Source organism: Lagenorhynchus albirostris, chromosome 8 (genome assembly GCF_949774975.1).
Source record: "Lagenorhynchus albirostris chromosome 8, mLagAlb1.1, whole genome shotgun sequence".
Lineage (NCBI taxonomy): Eukaryota > Metazoa > Chordata > Mammalia > Artiodactyla > Delphinidae > Lagenorhynchus > Lagenorhynchus albirostris.
This window is the reverse complement of record NC_083102.1, coordinates 86,634,913-86,652,813: the sequence shown is the minus strand read 5'-3', so window position 1 is coordinate 86,652,813 and position 17,901 is coordinate 86,634,913. Positions and strand designations below refer to the sequence as shown.

Genomic DNA, 17,901 nt, shown 5'->3' with positions numbered 1-17,901 from the left:
AGGATAAAACTCTGCCAGTGATAAATGTTTGCTTCTCTTTAGTGTTATATATACTGCAACTATCAGTGCTTTTTCACCAAAATGATTATTCTTTATTTCAATGCAGTATCACATAGCAGTGTTATTGAAAATACTTTAAGTGAAAATCAGGGTTTCAATTACATTTGGTGGAGTGCATACAACACCATAGATGAACATAACTGCCAGATGAACATAGACCATTTATATTTTGCCAAATTCGCACATAGGCAGGCAGTGGTGGTCATGTCACAACCCACATCTCTTCTGGGAAGCTGATGAATTTCTTCTGATGTGTATAGTAAGATGCTCCCAGATATCAGAAACATAAAATTGTTGTGGAAAAGTTATCAAAAGAAGGAAAGGAGTTAGGATTTTAGGCCTGGTCTCATGCCAGACTATCTCAGTTCAAACTCCTAAGTTTATCAGTTGGGTTTTCATTCCTGAAATCTCTTTTCACACACTAAAAATATCAAAATTGTGTATAGAAATAAAATACAAATGCATACCTTTAATATTACTATGTATAAAAGCAAAGCATCTAAAATCTATATTGTAAATACCCTTTAGGAGAATTTTTTGTCGTGGGCTAAATCTAATGTTAGTTGTAGAGAAAATGGCTTTTTTCTTGTAAGCCCAGACTTTTCTTCCCTTTTCTTGTTTTTCCTTTTCCTTTCTCTTTCTTTTCTTTCCCCCCTCCTTCCTTCCTTCCTTTCTTTTTTTTTTTCCCAAGGAACTTCAAACTACATTTAAAGTTGGAATTCACTCTTTGGAGAATTCCCATTATTGATTCAATATGCAGAACGCTTCTGAAAGTCTTTGAATGATAAATGTTGGATAAGGAAGATCCTTCATGGAATCTTTTTTAGTTATGCCTTGCTCACTTTTTTTTGCGGTACACGGGCCTCTCACTGTTGTGGCCTCTCCCGTTGTGGAGCACAGGCTCCGGACGTGCAGGCTCAGTGGCCATGGCTCACGGGCCCAGCCGCTCTGCGGCATATGGAATCTTCCCGGACCGGGGCACGAACCCGTGTCCCCTGCATCAGCAGGCGGACTCTCAACCACTGCGCCACCAGGGAAGCCTTGCCTTGCTCACTTTTTAATGGAAGTTAAACTCCTATTATATACAACAATCTTTCTTTTCTATGGTTTCCTGTTAAATTTTCTGGAAAAATATTTCATTTTTATATATCAGTGCTAATACTCCATCCCAGAAATCTGACTATAGACCAACTACTTCTCTCCTTGAATAGATAAAAGCATCCTTTGTAGCACTGAAACTTCCTTATTTAATGTTTTAATTAAGCATGTTGTTAAAATTTCAAAGACAGAAAATGCCTTTGACCAGATTCTTGCCAGGTTCAGAGATATGTGGATTCATAGCATCTTATCATGTACTCAGGCAATCAATTCCTTTTTAATCTGATTAATTTTCCATAGTATTAACCTTTTACTGTGGATTGTAGAGGCTTAGTCTTGGTGGATTTGGAAGGCATCAACATTGATTTTGTGTTAGTTGAGGTTGTTAGGCAGTCATGAATACGAGTTTGCTACTTACCATGTTGTTTCAATTATGATAAGAATGACTGTGAAAAGAGAGGGCTGGGCTGCAAGTCAGATCACCTTAAATTAGGAAGCTTCTATGTCAGAGCTGAGAAAATAGGCTGTGCTATCCTTGGAGAAGGTGTCTAATGCTACCTGAGAGATCTAAGAAGGTTTTGTAAGGGGAAGAGATTCCTGGATAAATTTTAGAGTATGAATAAAAGATTTTTGGCAAGAGACTTCGACACACAGGGGACAGGACATAAAAAATTCGGCAGGTATGAAGTAAATCGTGCATTCTAGAACCCGTGAAGACTACTCTCTGGCTCAGTTGCAGGGTGCAGTGGGAGGTGAGGCTGGATACACAGGCAGGGACCGGAACCTGAAGAACCTTTTAGGCCATTCTAAGGAATTTGACAGACTCCTTTAAATGTTGGAGAGCTGCAGAAGGATTTCTAGCGATCCTGGAAAGAAAACTGGCACAATGTGAAAGCTGCATTGGCCAGGGGGTGAATCTGGAGGGAGATTCCAATCAAGAGAGTGTTGCAGCTCATCAGATGACAAATTATCAAGTCCTGAATTAAAACATGGCTGTGGAGATGGAGAAAAAGGGTACGTTGGAGAGTAAATAAACAAAATTGACAGAATTTGCTGATGAATGAGGAGGTTAAGTCTGTGACTCACTTTTTTGACTTGAATGACTAGGATAAAGTTTATATTTTTACATGAGTTAGGGGATATAGCTGCAGTAGTTATAGTATATACATGCAAAACCCATTTATACACACACATATATTAAATTTCACATTAAAATAAAAATATAACTGTTTAAAAAACAAGCTCTCATGAGGTGATGCAAGCTTGCTGTAGCACACCGTTACCTGTGACCTGTGCCACGTGATTTTGGGAAGCACTTCTCTCGATAGAGGCTGCAGCTAGCGTGTGTGTGTGTGTGTGTGTGTGTGTACATGCTCATATGTGCTCACTTAATCTTGAATCATGGAATCAGAGAGGTTTAGAATTTATAGGAATTTTGAAGATCATCTGTTACTATTTTTTTAAACAAATCAGGAAATTAATCAGGAGAGGTTAAGTTACCTCCCAAAGTAATAGAACTAGCTGGTTTTATTTTGATTAACACGCTACATCTTGCGGTACATGGGTGTCTCACTGCTGTGGCCTCTACCATTGCGGAGCACCGGCTCCGGACGCGCAGGCTCAGCGGCCATGGCTCACGGGCCCAGCCGCTCCACAGAATGTGGGATCTTCCCAGACCAGGGCACGAACCTGCGTCCCCTGCATCGGTAGACGGACTCCCAACCACTGCGCCACCAGGGAAGCCCAACACACTACATCTTAATTTGAGTAGTTAGCTCTGCTGAGTCTCTTGAAAGGGATTAACCATTATGGTTGCCATTAACCATTAACTTACTAGCCCTATTTGAATTATTTTATTTATATGTTCTTTGTTTTACTGATGAAAATTATACCTTGATCAGAAAATATCATAAATTCATATATTTGGTGATTTTTAAGAACATGGAGACGTTGTGATTATTGGATAAGCACATAAAAACATTAAGGCTGAAATTTGTGTTTGGAGGGAGAGAAAGTATTTATACATTTAACAGAAGGAAAATGCTATGACTTAGGAATAAAAGATGTAATTATAAAAACAAAGAGCCCAGTAAAGCTTTGAAAAGCAAAAGCATTATGAAAACATCCACATTTTTTTATCATTTTGCAATGGCCTTGACGTGGTTTGAGAGTTTAATATAAAAATAATTTCTCCCTGAAGTTATTCATTACTCCTTTTTACATGTTTTAAATAATTTGGTATTTTTTTCTTGTTTTAATAACGGTCAAGCTAAATCCTCAACCTAATTAGAAGGTACAGTAATTTGCTGATGAAAAGGGGTCAAGAATCTTTGTAAGTGAATTGATTCCTTTGAAGATCAAATTGACCAAACTTGGACCGCTCTCTCTTTTCCTATGTTCCACATATTTATTGACGTTTCCTGGAGGGTAGTTGGCACAGGCACGCTGATATTACACTAGATTAACGTCACGTTGCTGACAGATGAATGCCTTTACAATTGTCAATGGACGAGACACAGGAACATATCAGACCGCATTGGTAAATCAGGGAGAAAAGTGGGAAAATCACCCACCACTGGAGATGTAAAGCACATCGTCCTAGGTTTAAAAATGATTCTTTAGGTTAATCTGTGAGCAAATTGATTGATGAAGTAACGAAACAGTACACTTGGGTAGGCATTGTAGCAACTACATTTAAGTCCCTTTTTAGTCCTGTTTTGGAAACTGGATGGCAATATTGCACAATAGAAGCAAATTGTGAGCTGAAAAAAATATAGTTTTGATTCCCTTATATGTTCAAATCATTATGACAGGTGCCTTGGTGGGAGATAATTTTACTTATTCCTACTATTCCAGAAGCTTGAAATCCGTTTAGGTAGAGAGACTTTAAGTATCAGAAGAGTGAATATTATTGTCTTTAAATAACTGTTATTATTAACCTTATCCTCATATAGAGAATCTGAAGCCTCAAGTGAATAAAGAAGTAGGAAGAGAGATAGCTTGTTAGCGGCAGCTCACTGTGGTCACGCACTGGTCTTTCTGTGAGCTTCAGCTTTGTGCCTCATTACAATACATACTTATTGTTAAATGGCTTGGGCAAACAGTTGCTCTAGGAGTTCAGTAAAAACTAGAATATGGCGTGTTCTTTTAAATTCAGGCTATTTCAAGCTCTGAATATGGTGATCATAATGAACTTTCTTCATTTGGCAGAATCTGTGGAGCTTTTCAAATGATAGATCATAACAGCCCCCCTAGCTTTTAAAATTACTTAGTTAATAGGGATTCTTGTTGGCAAACTTGCTCTAGAAACCTATGCATCTCCCAAGAAGATAAGTACTTATTAGAAACTTATTTAAGAAATTAGGTCTACTCCCCAGGACAGTGAACAATGAGGATAGCTTCTGAACTCTTCTAAAAATTTACTGGTAATTATGGAAAATTAAGTACAAGTAGTACCAACATAGTTATTAGCACCACAAATTTGATAGACGTCCTCCTGAAAGAGAGCTATAAATTGCATAATATAATTCTGAAAACAAATAAGGCCTGTCACCATATATCATAGCTGTATCTTATTATAACAAAAGAAAAATATATTATGGGTTAAAAATTGGAGGACATGACCTCTAGGGACTTTTGACTCTGAGTTACTGTGAGTTTAGCAATTTTTGAATACATAAATATATTTTTATATTTAAATGTATATATTTATGTTTATATTTAAACCATATATTTACATATTATATTTAAATATATATTTATATAAATATATATTTCTGTAGAATATTTGAAGTAAGTACTGTGCTTCTGTAAGTAAACCACCATGAATTATTTCATAGCTCTAAATGTGTTCAAAGTAGACTTGCCATTATTGACATGTCACACCCTGGGGCATGTACAGCAGACACATTCATGGGTAAAAGCAATGGTACTTATGTGCTTGGTGGTCACCTGGGCTTCTGCTCTTTCTTCCCCCAAAGATAAGGTGCTAATAAGCAGACCCTTAAAATCACTAACCATGCACCTACTGTAGAGTTGGGCATTTTTATATTAAACTGTGATCTGAGGGATTTAAAGGTTTGTAAAGAAGGTGATGTACATGATGATTATCTGTCAACACGTGTGTGTGTGTGTGTCCTGTGTATCCTTCCAGGGTTTTCGCAGCAATGTTGATGAGGTTAGCATCCAGCGCTCTTATATTTGGTGGAGAAAAGGAGCGATGCAAGGGATGTGGGGGCTGATAGAGGAAATGTGATAGAGTTGAAAGGGAACTGCAGTGAGCTGACTGGAAGCCCAAGGACTCAGAACACTGTAGGAGAAGCAATCAAGAGAAATGTACTGAAAAGTTGGAATCGAGAGCACAGTCTCAAGGAGGCATGAATTTAAAGATCAGGCCTGGAAAGCAGGCTCTCCCTCTGAAAAGACATCACAAGCTACCATCCCACCTTTGAACCAGATCAATGACAATTTAATGTTAACAGTTAAAAGTGAGGACTCTGCACTCAGACTGCCTGGGTTTGAATCCTGGCCTAGCACCAGTTACATGACATTAGTCAAATCAAACAATAGATCTATGTCCCAGGAAAATGAAGGTAATAGTATCTACCTAGTAGGGTTGTTGTCAAGATTAATTGAGTTAATTTATGTAGAGCCCTTACAACAGTGCCTAGCAGGGGGTCAATTTCAATTCATAATATGTGTTATAATAGTAATAACCATATATGCATGGTTTATATATATACATGACACATACGTGTGTGTGTGTACATATATATGCCTTATATATACCTCTACCAGTCACATTATTATTATTATTATTACTTTTATTTTTCCCAAGCAAAAGACTTCAGAGAATGACATTGAGCACATAGTATGCTTCTTTTTTTTTTTAACATCTTTATAGGGGTATAATTGCTTTACAATGGTGTGTGTGTTTCTGCTTTATAACAAAGTGAATCAGTTATACATATACATATGTTCCCATATCTCTTCCCTCTTGCGTCTCCCTCCCTCCCACCCTCCCTATCCCACCCCTCCAGGCGGTCACAAAGCACCGAGCTGATCTCCCTGTGCTATGGGGCTGCTTCCCACTAGCTATCTACCTTACGTTTGGTAGTGTATATATGTCCATGCCTCTCTCTTGCTTTGTCACAGCTCACCCTTCCCCCTCCCCATATCCTCAAGTCCATTCTCTAGTAGCTCTGTGTCTTTATTCCTGTCTTACCCCTAGGTTCTTCATGACATTTTTTTTCTTAAATTCCATATATATGTGTTAGCATACGGTATTTGTCTTTCTCTTTCTGAGAGCACATAGTATGCTTCTCAATCCAGTTTTGAACTGCTGAGCCCTTTCTTCAAACAACATTAAATACTTAGAACAAGTATTAGAACCAGGTGCTCTGGTTGAATTAATGGTGCCTGAAGCATTCCCTGCTGCCCATCCCTCTGACTCCCATGGAGACCCCTGGGTACCACTATGGAGCACATTTTGAAAACTGCTGATGTGGTGGGAAGAATCCAAGGCTTGGCATCAAGACCTGGAATCAGGTTCCATCTGCCATTAACAGGTTGTGTGACCTTCAGCAGGTGTTCCCTGGGCCTCTGTTTCTTGATCCATACACTGTAAAGAGTTAGACGAGTTCAACGGTTTTCAAACTCTTCCACTTCAAACTCCCAAGTGTTCCAGAGAAGTGCACCAGGACCTTTTGGGGAGTGGGTGGTAGGGAGCATGCTGGGTGAGGAGAGGGAATCCAGCAACTTCCAACAGGGCTCCCCTGTTCATATATCGGAGTTCTGTAATATTTGTTTGAAGAATGAGTACCACTGCTAAAGAAATTTTGACTAGATGATAAAAGTTTCTTCAGTTTCAGTTGTTCTCTAGTTCTCAGAAATTCACTCACTGAACCACAGTAGAAGTAAAAGCATGAATGAAATTCTAAATCTGAAGAAACTGAGTAATAGGGGAAGCAGTATGGACGATTCACAAGGTGCTGTGCAGTGACCCATATATATCAGTATCTCTGATATCCAGGGAAAAAGCAAAACCTCTGTGACATGAATTTTATTTGGATACTTTGGTTTTTTTTGTGTTCATGGGAGCATACACTGGCACAATGATAATAAGTTTGTGGACCAACGAGAAATATTACTGTAGGAATAGTATATACTTAAAATCTGAAGACAACTAAAATGAACAATTATTTAAACATTGTATGTTGCAGGACTTTTCTTGGTGGTTAGTGATTTCAGAAAATATATCCCTTGCAAAGTAAATGTCAAATTAAAATTATACATCTGTGATTGCCGTGTTGCTATCAGAAGTATATGTGAGCTCTAAAGCTCTTGACTTGGGCTTCCCTGGTGGTGCAGTGGTTGAGAGTCCGCCTGCCGATGCAGGGGACGCAGGTTCGTGCTCCGGTCCAGGAAGATCCCACGTGCCGCGGAGCGGCTGGGCCCGTGCGTGAGCCATGGCCACTGAGCCTGGGCCCGTGAGCACAGGCCGCTGAGCCTGTGCTCCGCAACGGGAGACGCCACAACAGTGAGAGGCCTGCGTACTGTAAAAAAAAAAAAAGAAAAAGCTCTTGACTTGATTGAGATTTGAATAATGAAGCGTGTTTAGGTAAATCAAGTTTCCACGTTCTCTCTGGAAATAAAGCTTGTAACTGATGAGTCTGTGGGTCATGTTTATGGCTTAGATTGGCCCTAAATTTAGTCCCTCTCATGTTCACCTTGCTAAAAGCAATGGAGAACCTATAAACATATGTGAATATATAGGGAGAGTGGTAGCATCTGTTTATCTGTAATTTCAATAATGATTAATATGCAAAAACAAGGGCTGATTACACTTATAAACTTCACATATAGTGTGAGTTGACGGCTGCCCAGTGATTTTTCTCTTCAATTATATTTCCCTCCCACCATTCAAAACTCTCACTACTGTGTCATTGTGTGTGTGTGTGTGTGTGTGTGTGTGTGTGTTAAAGTATAATATTTTCAGTTTCACAGCTGAAATATGTTAGCTTGGAGCAATATCACCCATTAACACTTCATCATGGCTTAGTCTATCAGACTACTTCCAGAGACTCAAGTCCTGGGGGACTGACACTTGTAACAATTCAGTGGGGGATAGAAATCAGAAAGGTATGCGGCATGGAGGAGGAGTGTGCATCCACCTGGAGACCAGAGTGGGGATGTGGGCAACCATGAGGTCCTGTTGGGCTGGACAAAGGGCAAGATGTTGACTGAGGGGTGCACATATGGAGGGGAATTGCAGAGGCCAAAAGTTGCCTTTTGTGACCTAGCCCAGTGCTTTGTACATAATCCATCTTCAGTAAGTGATGGCTGAATCAAATTATTTTTGTCCTAGGCTGGTTCTGGCTAGAACTAAACTTGAGATTTAATGTTAATATATTTTAGTTATTAAAAAGATTTTGTATGGCTTATTTTCTGAAATCAAATTTTTTAAAGAGGCATGATTTCCTGTTTTAAATTCATTTAAATAATACCTTTTGTGCCGGAAAAGAATCTTTTTTAAGGAAAAACACTTCAAATATAAAGCATAAATAATTCTTCCTTTAATAAGACAGTTCCTGTTATAACCATTGAATAATACATCTGCTGCAAGGATGTTATTTTTTTCACCAGTCCATGTGCACAGCTCTGATTAGAGGAAGTAAGAGATGCACATCTCCTTCAAGTGGTGAATTAGACCCAGTGGGGAAAAGGTGTATTTTATTATGACAGACTTTATAATTATGAAAGTTCCAAATAGGCCTCTTTTAAAAAAAAAACTTTAAAAATATAATTCTCCATCTCAAATCTGTTATGGTGTTATGGTGACTATTGATTTCAGAAAAATGTACATTAAGAGCATCTTCCTCCAGTGTTAATATCATTATTGCACCACAAAACATTTTATATAAAGGTCTCTTGAAGAATAAATTTTAATAAACATCCTTTCCATACTTTTTCTTCTACCCAAGATTTGCTCACATCTGCAGTTTTCAGAATAAGCCCACAAATGTTACAGTATCTTTACAAAATAAGACCAATCAGAAGATAATTCTCAACCCAGGTGACTTGGTTTAAGCCTTGACTCTATTGTTCATTTTTATCTCTGTTCAGAGGCACTTTTTTTTTTAAAAAAATCATATCCCCATAACATTTAAAAATGAGGTTTTAGGGCTTCCCTGGTGGCGCAGTGGTTGAGAGTCTGCCTGCCGATGCAGGGGACACGGGTTCGTGCCCCAGTCCGGGAAGATCCCACATGCCGCGGAGCGGCTGGGCCCGTGAGCCATGGCCGCTGAGCCTGCACGTCCGGAGCCTGTGCTCCGCAACGGGAGAGGCCACAAACAGTGAGAGGCCCGCGTACCGCAAAAAAAAAAAAAAAAAAAAAAGAGGTTTTAAAAAAGTTTTAAAAATACATTGTTATCACCAGACATATTACAAGATTTGTATTAACCTTTTTCTATTCATTTCCAGGGCTACAGCAACACACAAAGGCCAGATTATCTTCAAAGATGCTTTAGCCCAGCAACTGTGTGAACAAGGAGGTAAGAATCATCTTTGACTTCTTCGTATTGGTTGTGTCAAAATTATTCATGGTAGGTCCTATGTACTGAGTAAGCATTTCATGACTATTACTTGATCATGGCACTTTAAAAATGGAATTATTGACCCCTTAATATCTCTAATAATTATTTAGTTACTACTTATTGATAAAGATCTGTAGAGTTCTGAAGATACTAAGTGTGAGTGAAATAAACCAGAGAAAATTTATATTCTTTTCATAGTTTTTTTTTCCTAATGAGTTATATTTAGTTGTCCTGGAAATATAAAATCTTACTAATTTTAGAATTTTACAGAAACACATCTGCGTAATTTACCACTTAAATTTCTTGTTAACTTTGTCGAAAATATTTGTTTATAGCTTTTAATATTTGAGTGTGTTATAGATGATCGTGTATGTAGTATCGATATGCTTGTTTCAACTGTGTGCACTATTAATTTCAGGTGCAACATCATTTCAGATGCATTAAGTGTACATTAAGTAGCCACATTAAGCTTTGTCACTGCCTCATACACATCCAGACTCTCACCCATGCCAAAGTCTCATAGATGCACATATGTGAACGTATGCACATGCACACAATGAAAAATATGTCATCCCATTTTCACCATTATCATAGGCATATTATCAATTTTTGTTTACAGAGTTCTATTTTGGGGGAAACTTGTTAACTTAAGAATTACATTATTGAAGGTAAAGGAAATTTCTACTAATTATCTCTCTACTAAGGAGACTCTAATGGGTTTAAGACAGAAATTAGGAAAATTATGTGGGTTTTTGAAAGGCTTAAGAAAGTACCAATTGTTATTTATAGTCATATATATCACCAATATGGCTTTATCTAAGTAATGAGACACTTAATGACCATTGCTGGCAAACTTCTGATTGTTTACCTAATAACTCTTGAATCAGAAAACCCCATTCTAATTCTAGTTTCACATATATTATCAGTGTTCTTAGTTTATTTGAACAGATTTGTATTCTGTGACTTTTGAGAATGCAAAAGTGTGATAGCCTTTGTGTAGGCTCAGGAAATCTACCACAATGTAAATCTTTTTCCAGACTATAAAAATGTTCGCGTTACTGAAAATATAGAACACCATATAGCAGTGAACGTTAATATCCTGAAAACTGCATAGTGTCAGGAAAAGACATGTCTAATTTTACTGACATTTATCATTGCCTAAAAGCTGATTTCTTTTAAGCCTTGAATTTTTGAGTCTCTCCTGTTGTAAATGAATTGCTGGGATTGGGTTCATTTGAAATGAAAAGGAAAAACCAAGAAAAATCAGTGGGAAAAAATTCTCAACCAGTGAGGGAAAAAAATGCCTTACGTAATAGTAATGTTACACACGACCATGATTTACATGATGGTAGACTGGGATGTTATTAAAAATTCTATTCAGCCCAGGACCAGAGGAAAACATTGAGCTTTTTCAACAGCACCTAATCAATTGAAATCATATCAGTCCATCCAAGATAGGGTGGAAAGGATGCTAACAAGATTGATTGCTTCCTGCTGTCAGGAATAATAAGGGAAATAATTGGTGCTATAAAACATATATTTATTTTGGCCCTCTCCACTTTTAATTAAAACATCAATTATCTCCTCAAATAAAATAACATAAATTTAACATGTAATAATATCCTATGCATTGGATGAGGAATATCTAATATAAGTATTAAAGAGAGTAAAATGACAGTCTCTATATACCTACCACAGGACAATGCCTTTCAGTCACAACGTACTTGGTAGGTTTGTTGATTTTAATTAAATCAAGGAATTTAAACAAAAATTTTGCTTGTGGAGCTTGAGGATAGCTATTATTACAAGATGATTGCTGGCTAAGCATATTAACTATTTTTTTTATTGAAGTATAGTTGATTTACTATGTTGTGTTAATTTCTGCTATACAGCAAAGTGATTCAGTTATACATATATATATACATTCTTTTCTATATTCTTTTCCATTATGGTTTATCCCAGGATATTGAATACAGTTCCCTGTGCTATACAATAGGACTTTGTTGTTTATGCATCCTATATATAATAGTTTGCATCTAAGCATATTAAAAAAGTAAAAGAATCAGAAAACATACTAATGATGTCTTAGATGGCATGTAATCTTGATCCCCTTCCTTAAAAGGCATTCAGTGAAGGATTTTATTCTGCAAACACGTATCCAGCCCCTGCAAGCCCCTGTCCTAGAGCGCAGTGCTAAATATGGATATAAAAGTAAAAACAGCCATTTCCTGTTCTTGAAGGCTGGGATCACAGAGGTAGCTAGATTCGCCTGGGGTGGTTAGGAAAGACATCCTGAGGATCAAGTCCTGAAGGGTCAGCCGCAGTTTAAGAAAAAATAGGAGGGAAGATTCCATCTCTCTTATCCTTCCCATTGCTACTGACCCACCTTAGATGAGGACCCATCCCCTCCTTGGGGAATTGCTTACTAGCCTCTTCCCTAGTTTCCCTGCTCCCACTTTCTCTGTGCTCTATACAGAGCTGCTAACACGGAAATAGGATTCTATCATTTCCCTGCTTCAAACCCTTCAATATCTCAATTGGAGGCAACAGTTTATCTTCAGAGTAGAATCCCTACTGCTATACGAGGAAAATCCTTTACAATCTGGCCTCAGTTTTCTTCCCCTGCCTCATTTCTTGTCATCCTTTCTTTTTTCCTTAAAATTCCTGGCATGCATGTCACTTGATTACCAGTGTTATTGGTACTCTATACCCTCCCTGTCTTCTTTGCCTGGTCGACCCTTTTTCATCTTCTTGTCTTCTTCGTCTAGCTCAGGCTTTCAGACCCTGCTTTGGTATTACCTCCTCCTGAAAAAAAAGTCTCTGATCCCCCTTACAGTCCTCCTCGATCTGGTCTTGGCGACTCTCGTGCATGGTGACATAACTCTGAAGGCGCAGGAATAATGCAAATGGAAACACTGTTAGCACTACTATGTGCCAGACTGCACCCTCAGCACTCCACAAACATGGACTCGTTTAAGCTTTACTGCAGCCCCCTGAACTATTATTATCTGCACTTGACAGATGAGGAAACAAAGGCACAGTGAGAATAACTTAAGGTCACACAGCTAGAAATTGACCAAGCTGGGATTGGATCCCAGGCAGTTTGGCCAGTAGCCCACGGTATTAGCATTCATATTACATTGCCTTTCAAAGAAATCTCTTCCTTAAGCATGCATTCGTTCATTTGATAACTATTCATTGTGTGTTGTAATAAGAGCATTAACGCACATGCCTTGTCTGCTGTTCACTATAAGCTCCTTGAGGGTAGGGACTGTGCTCTTTATTGCTGAATCTCTAAAGCTTTCCACGATGTGCAGTGCATAGTGTGCACCCAATAAATGTTACTGAACAAGTGAATAGTTGGAGTACAGTGGTTGGATTTCAACGTGTTGGCCTGAGGAAGCTGCTTTCCGTCCCACAGGGCTCTCCAGCAGCCTGCTGAGTAGAGAGGCGGTTTGGAGACACATCAGGATATAGATGCTGAGGAGGCAATGTACTCATCCAGGGAGTTCCCCGGAGAAGGGAGGAAGGGGCCCTGTGTGGAATGCTAGCCATTGCAGGGACGGAAGAGGGAACTCTGGGAGAAGGGGCAAGCTTCAGAAATAGGGGTACTAGGGAGGAATTTTCAACATGGGAGAGGCGTTCAAGAGGGACAGAGGCTTCCAAAAGAATGGTGAGGAGAACAAGAAAAATGCTATAGGATTTTTCAATTAACAGGTCATTGGCAATTTATAAGTGAGGATGGTTTCGGGAGAGGCCAGACTACATGAGCATCTAAACATGTTAAAGCCTTACAGGTTGGAAAGCTGTTGCCCAGGGTTTGGAGTCAGACAGTCAAGGGAAGACAAATTGTTGTGAGTTGAGAAGTATTTAAAGTTGAGGCTTTGAAAAAATCTAAGATTAAAAGGAAGGAGAGAAAGGGCAGCCCGAGTGGAAAGCAGGTTCAAGGGAAAGATGGGTTCATTCTCTCTCCCTCTCTCTCTCTCTCTCTCTCTCTCTCTCTCTCTCTCTCTCTCTCTCTCTCTCTCTCTCTCTCTCTCACACACACACACACACACACACACACACACACACACACACACACACAATGAGTTTATAGACTTTCACTGCCTTGTAGACAAAGACGATCAGGCACACACCTAGAGTTGAACAGATGGGGTTTAGTGCTCATTCCAGAATAGGAAAAGGTACATCATTGGGAACTATGGTGTGGGTCAGTAAGTGGAAATTATAAAAGGAATCATTATGATATTTGGGCCTATATTTTGTAATTTGGGCTCAGGTTTAAGGAGGTGGGGCTTTGCTCTGGATTGGATGCTATTAGCAAGTGTGGGTATTCTATGGTTGGGGATCTCAATAAATCTTATCCATAGGGAGGACAGAGCAGAGCCAGACTAAGGCTGTAATTGATAAAGAAGCAGCAGTTACTCCTATCAGCCAGGAGAGAGGGATGCATGGTATATTGTGAGTTGGACAATGTTCTGGTTGTGCTTGCATTCAGATGTGATTATAAAGTGGTCCTTTGTCTGTCTTGACCCATCATGATCACAGAGTGGCTTTGTCTGAAGCTGATGTTCTGTGAAGTTGTTTCTGTTCACTGGAAGAGCACCAAGGCCCAGCTGTGAGTGCCAGGCCAGCTCCTGGATGTCAGGAGCTGCTTTTCCTTTCTTGAGGCCTGAGGGGAGAATGATGCTAAGAGGCAGTCATTTCCTTTTGGATTTAGCCTTTACGAGGACTTTTGAATCATAGAGTAGTAGGTCTGGATCCAGGCTTTGTGTGCCCATACTCTCCAGAATCCCTAGCACAAAGTACAAGCTCAGTAAATGATAAAGGGAAGGCATCTTGCTGGAGCAAAATTTTATTCAAGGTCAGCCAGGAGGAAATAAAAAGACGAAGTAGATCAGTGTGGTGAGATTATGGACATTTAATTTTTTTCTTTGAACTTATCTGTATTTTCTAATATGTTTTTTACAGTGAGCTTATATTATTTGGGTTATAATATATGTTTCCCCAAAACACAACAAATATAAGGTTATACTTATGAAGAAGGAGGGACAACTCTGCTGAAGCAGGTGGAATAAATCACTTCTAAGAACTGAAGGAAAATTCTGAATTACAACTCCCATGTCTCCTCCTGTGTGAGGTCTTGCCTGTCTCCCTTAACATGATTGGTCTATGTTGTTATAATTATTTGTTTAAATACTCATGCCCACCCCATCACCCCGACTTGAAGCTTCTTGAGCCCAGCAACCATGACTTAATTTTTTGTTTTTCTTAACATCTAACAATGCTTGGCATAAAACAGACACTCTAAATGTTTGCTGAATATCACCTTAAACATTATACATCTGAAAAATCTCTGTCTTTCTTGAAAAAATCTCCTTTAACCCTGAACTTTTGCTGCGGAACACCATGAGGCAGTGTGGCTGTCACTAAAACAGTGTTCTCTACACTGACCTCAGGTTGAAAAATGATGAATCATTGCGTTAAGAAATCTGAAAACTATTCACAGATTTCCATCTAAACACTAATGAGTCCCCTGAATGCTCTTGGGACATAAATCAGGTTTGGGGATTTTATGTCTTCACCTTGAATCCTGAGGTCCTAAGTAATTATAAACACATATCCAGCTGAATTCTGCTGACAAGGTAGTACAGACGAGGAAGCAGAGTTTTCTCATGTCCAGTCGGGTGTGGGGTAGGCGGGTGCCAGGTTGTATACTCCCAATTGTTTTGAAAGCGGAAGATGCTTAGGTTCATTCACCAGCAGTAGAGAATAAAGAAGTGAATTCATTTAACATTCAGTACTCAACAAAGGATTTTTGAATGTCTGCCGTGGGCCAGGCTAAGCTAGATCTTGGGATATGGTAGTGAACAGAGCAAAGATCCCTGCTTTACTAGAGCCTACATTGTAGTGGAGAAGATAGACAATTAATATGAGATATAATAAATGAGTAAATGTGATACCATGTTAGAAGGTGGCAAGTGCTGTAGGGAAAAAAAAGACCTCAGAATAGGGCAGGGTAAAATTACACAGTTGGGTAGAAGGGGGAAAGGCAGTTTGCAATTTTAAATAGGGTGGCAGGTAAGTCAGGCAGGCCTCAGTGGGAAGTAACATAGCAAAGACCAAGAAGGTATCTGTGGGATTACCCAAAATGTCATTAGGTGATTTTAAAGACAGATGTGGTAGTGGTTTCTTTTGTTTTTGTTTTTTTTAACATCTTTATTAGAGTATAATTGCTTTACAATGGTGTGTTAGTTTCTGCTTTATAACGAAGTGAATCAGTTATACATATACATATGTCCCCATATCTCTTCCCTCTTGCATCTCCCTCCCACACTCCCTATCCCACCCCTCCAGGCAGTCACAAAGCACCGAGCTGATCTCCCTATGCTATGCGGCTGCTTCCCACTAGCTATCTATTTTACGTTTGGTAGTGTATATATGTCCATGCCACTCTCTCACTTTGTCCCAGCTTACCCTTCCCCCTCCCAGTATCCTCAAGTCCATTCTCTAGTAGGTCTGCATCTTTATTCCCATCTTGCCCCTAGATTCTTCATGACCATTTTTTTTTTTTTTTGCGGTAGTGTTTTGTGAACTACTCTTAGAGGTGATCAAAGCAAAGGATTGAGGCAATTTCAGAATTGACTGAAAACCTGAAAGGAACTAGAAGAAGTCAGTCTTTTGCAAGAAGTAGTATTGTCAAACGGTCTAGAAAGAGCTGCAGACCTAATCCATATTCCTCAGAATCATGTAAACAGAGTTTCTGCTGAAAATGTTAAGGTATGTGGTATGTATAGACTGAGGATGAGGAATAATATTTGAATGTATGCTCTTGATCCTAGCTCTGTAGCTTCCTTATGTGTAGATTAGCAACAAAGCCAGGAAGGTTAACTTGACAAAACTGTACACCACTTGCGAGTGGCAGGATTAGAATCCAAATCTCTGGCTGACTCACAGCCCACAGTGGGTTCCATTTTACCAAATAGATTCTTAAATTTAAAAAATCCAACATTAAAAAGCCTTAGGAATTACAACTTCAATAAACAAGATCACCACTGCTGCCTTAATTTCCTGAACACCCAGGAGAGAACACACACTTTTGAGCCCTTGTAAGACAAAGGTGGCAAGTGTCAAGCAGATGTGAGTGTATCGAGCGTGGCCACTGCTGGTGCCGCAGTGTGCACAGATCACGGTGGAGGCACGGGCAGGAGTGGGCGTATACTCATTGGCCCGTGAACTGCTTGGCATAACCTCTTCAAACACACACATCTAGTAGGTCTGCGTCTTTATTCCTGTCCTGCCCCTAGGTTCTTCAGAACCTTTTTTTTTTTTTTTTTTTAGATTCCATATATATGTGTTAGCATACGGTATTTGTTTTTCTCTTTCTGACTTCCTTCACTCTGTATGACAGTCTCTAGGTCCATCCACCTCACTACAAATAACTCAATTTCGTTTCTTTTTATGGCTGAGTAATATTCCATTATATATATGTGCCACATCTTCTTTATCTATTCATCTGTCAGTGGACACTTAGGTTGCTTCCATGTCCTGGCTATTGTAAATAGAGCTGCACTGAACGTTGTGGTACATGACTCTTTCTGAATTATGGTTTTCTCAGGGTATATGCCCAGTAGTGGGATTGCTGGATCATATTGTGGTTCTATTTTTAGTTTTTTAAGGAACCTCCATACTGTTCTCCATAGTGGCTGTATCCATTTACATTCCCACCAACAGTGCAAGAGGGTTCCCTTTTCACCACACCCTCTCCAGCATTTACTGTTTGTAGATTTTTTTTTTTTTTTTTTTTTTTTGCTGTACGTGGGCCTCTCACTGCTGTGCCTCTCCCATTGCGGAGCACAGGCTCCGGACGCGCAGGCCCAGCGGCCATGGCTCACAGGCCCAGCCGCTCCGCGGCACGTGGGATCCTCCCGGACCGGGGCATGAACCCGCATCCCCTGCATCGGCAGGCGGACTCTCAACCACTGCACCACCAGGGAAGCCCTGTTTGTAGATTTTTTTGATAATGGCCATTCTGACTGGTGTGAGGTGATACCTCACTGTAGTTTTGATTTGCATTTCTCTTATGATTACTGTTGTTGAGCATCCGTCATGTGTTTGTTGGCAATCTGTATATCTTCTTTGGAGA

General features: G+C 39.4%; 1 protein-coding gene across 2 annotated transcripts in view; it reads left to right on the top strand.

Moving 5' to 3' along the window:
• RELN (reelin) overlaps positions 1 to 17,901 on the top strand; it is a 516,315-nt gene that overhangs the window by 207,976 nt on the left and 290,438 nt on the right. For both annotated transcript variants that reach the window (XM_060157241.1, XM_060157242.1), the window contains exon 4: positions 9,640 to 9,710. In XM_060157241.1, the coding sequence (XP_060013224.1) occupies positions 9,640 to 9,710 (71 nt within the window). The remainder of the gene's footprint in view (positions 1 to 9,639; positions 9,711 to 17,901) is intronic.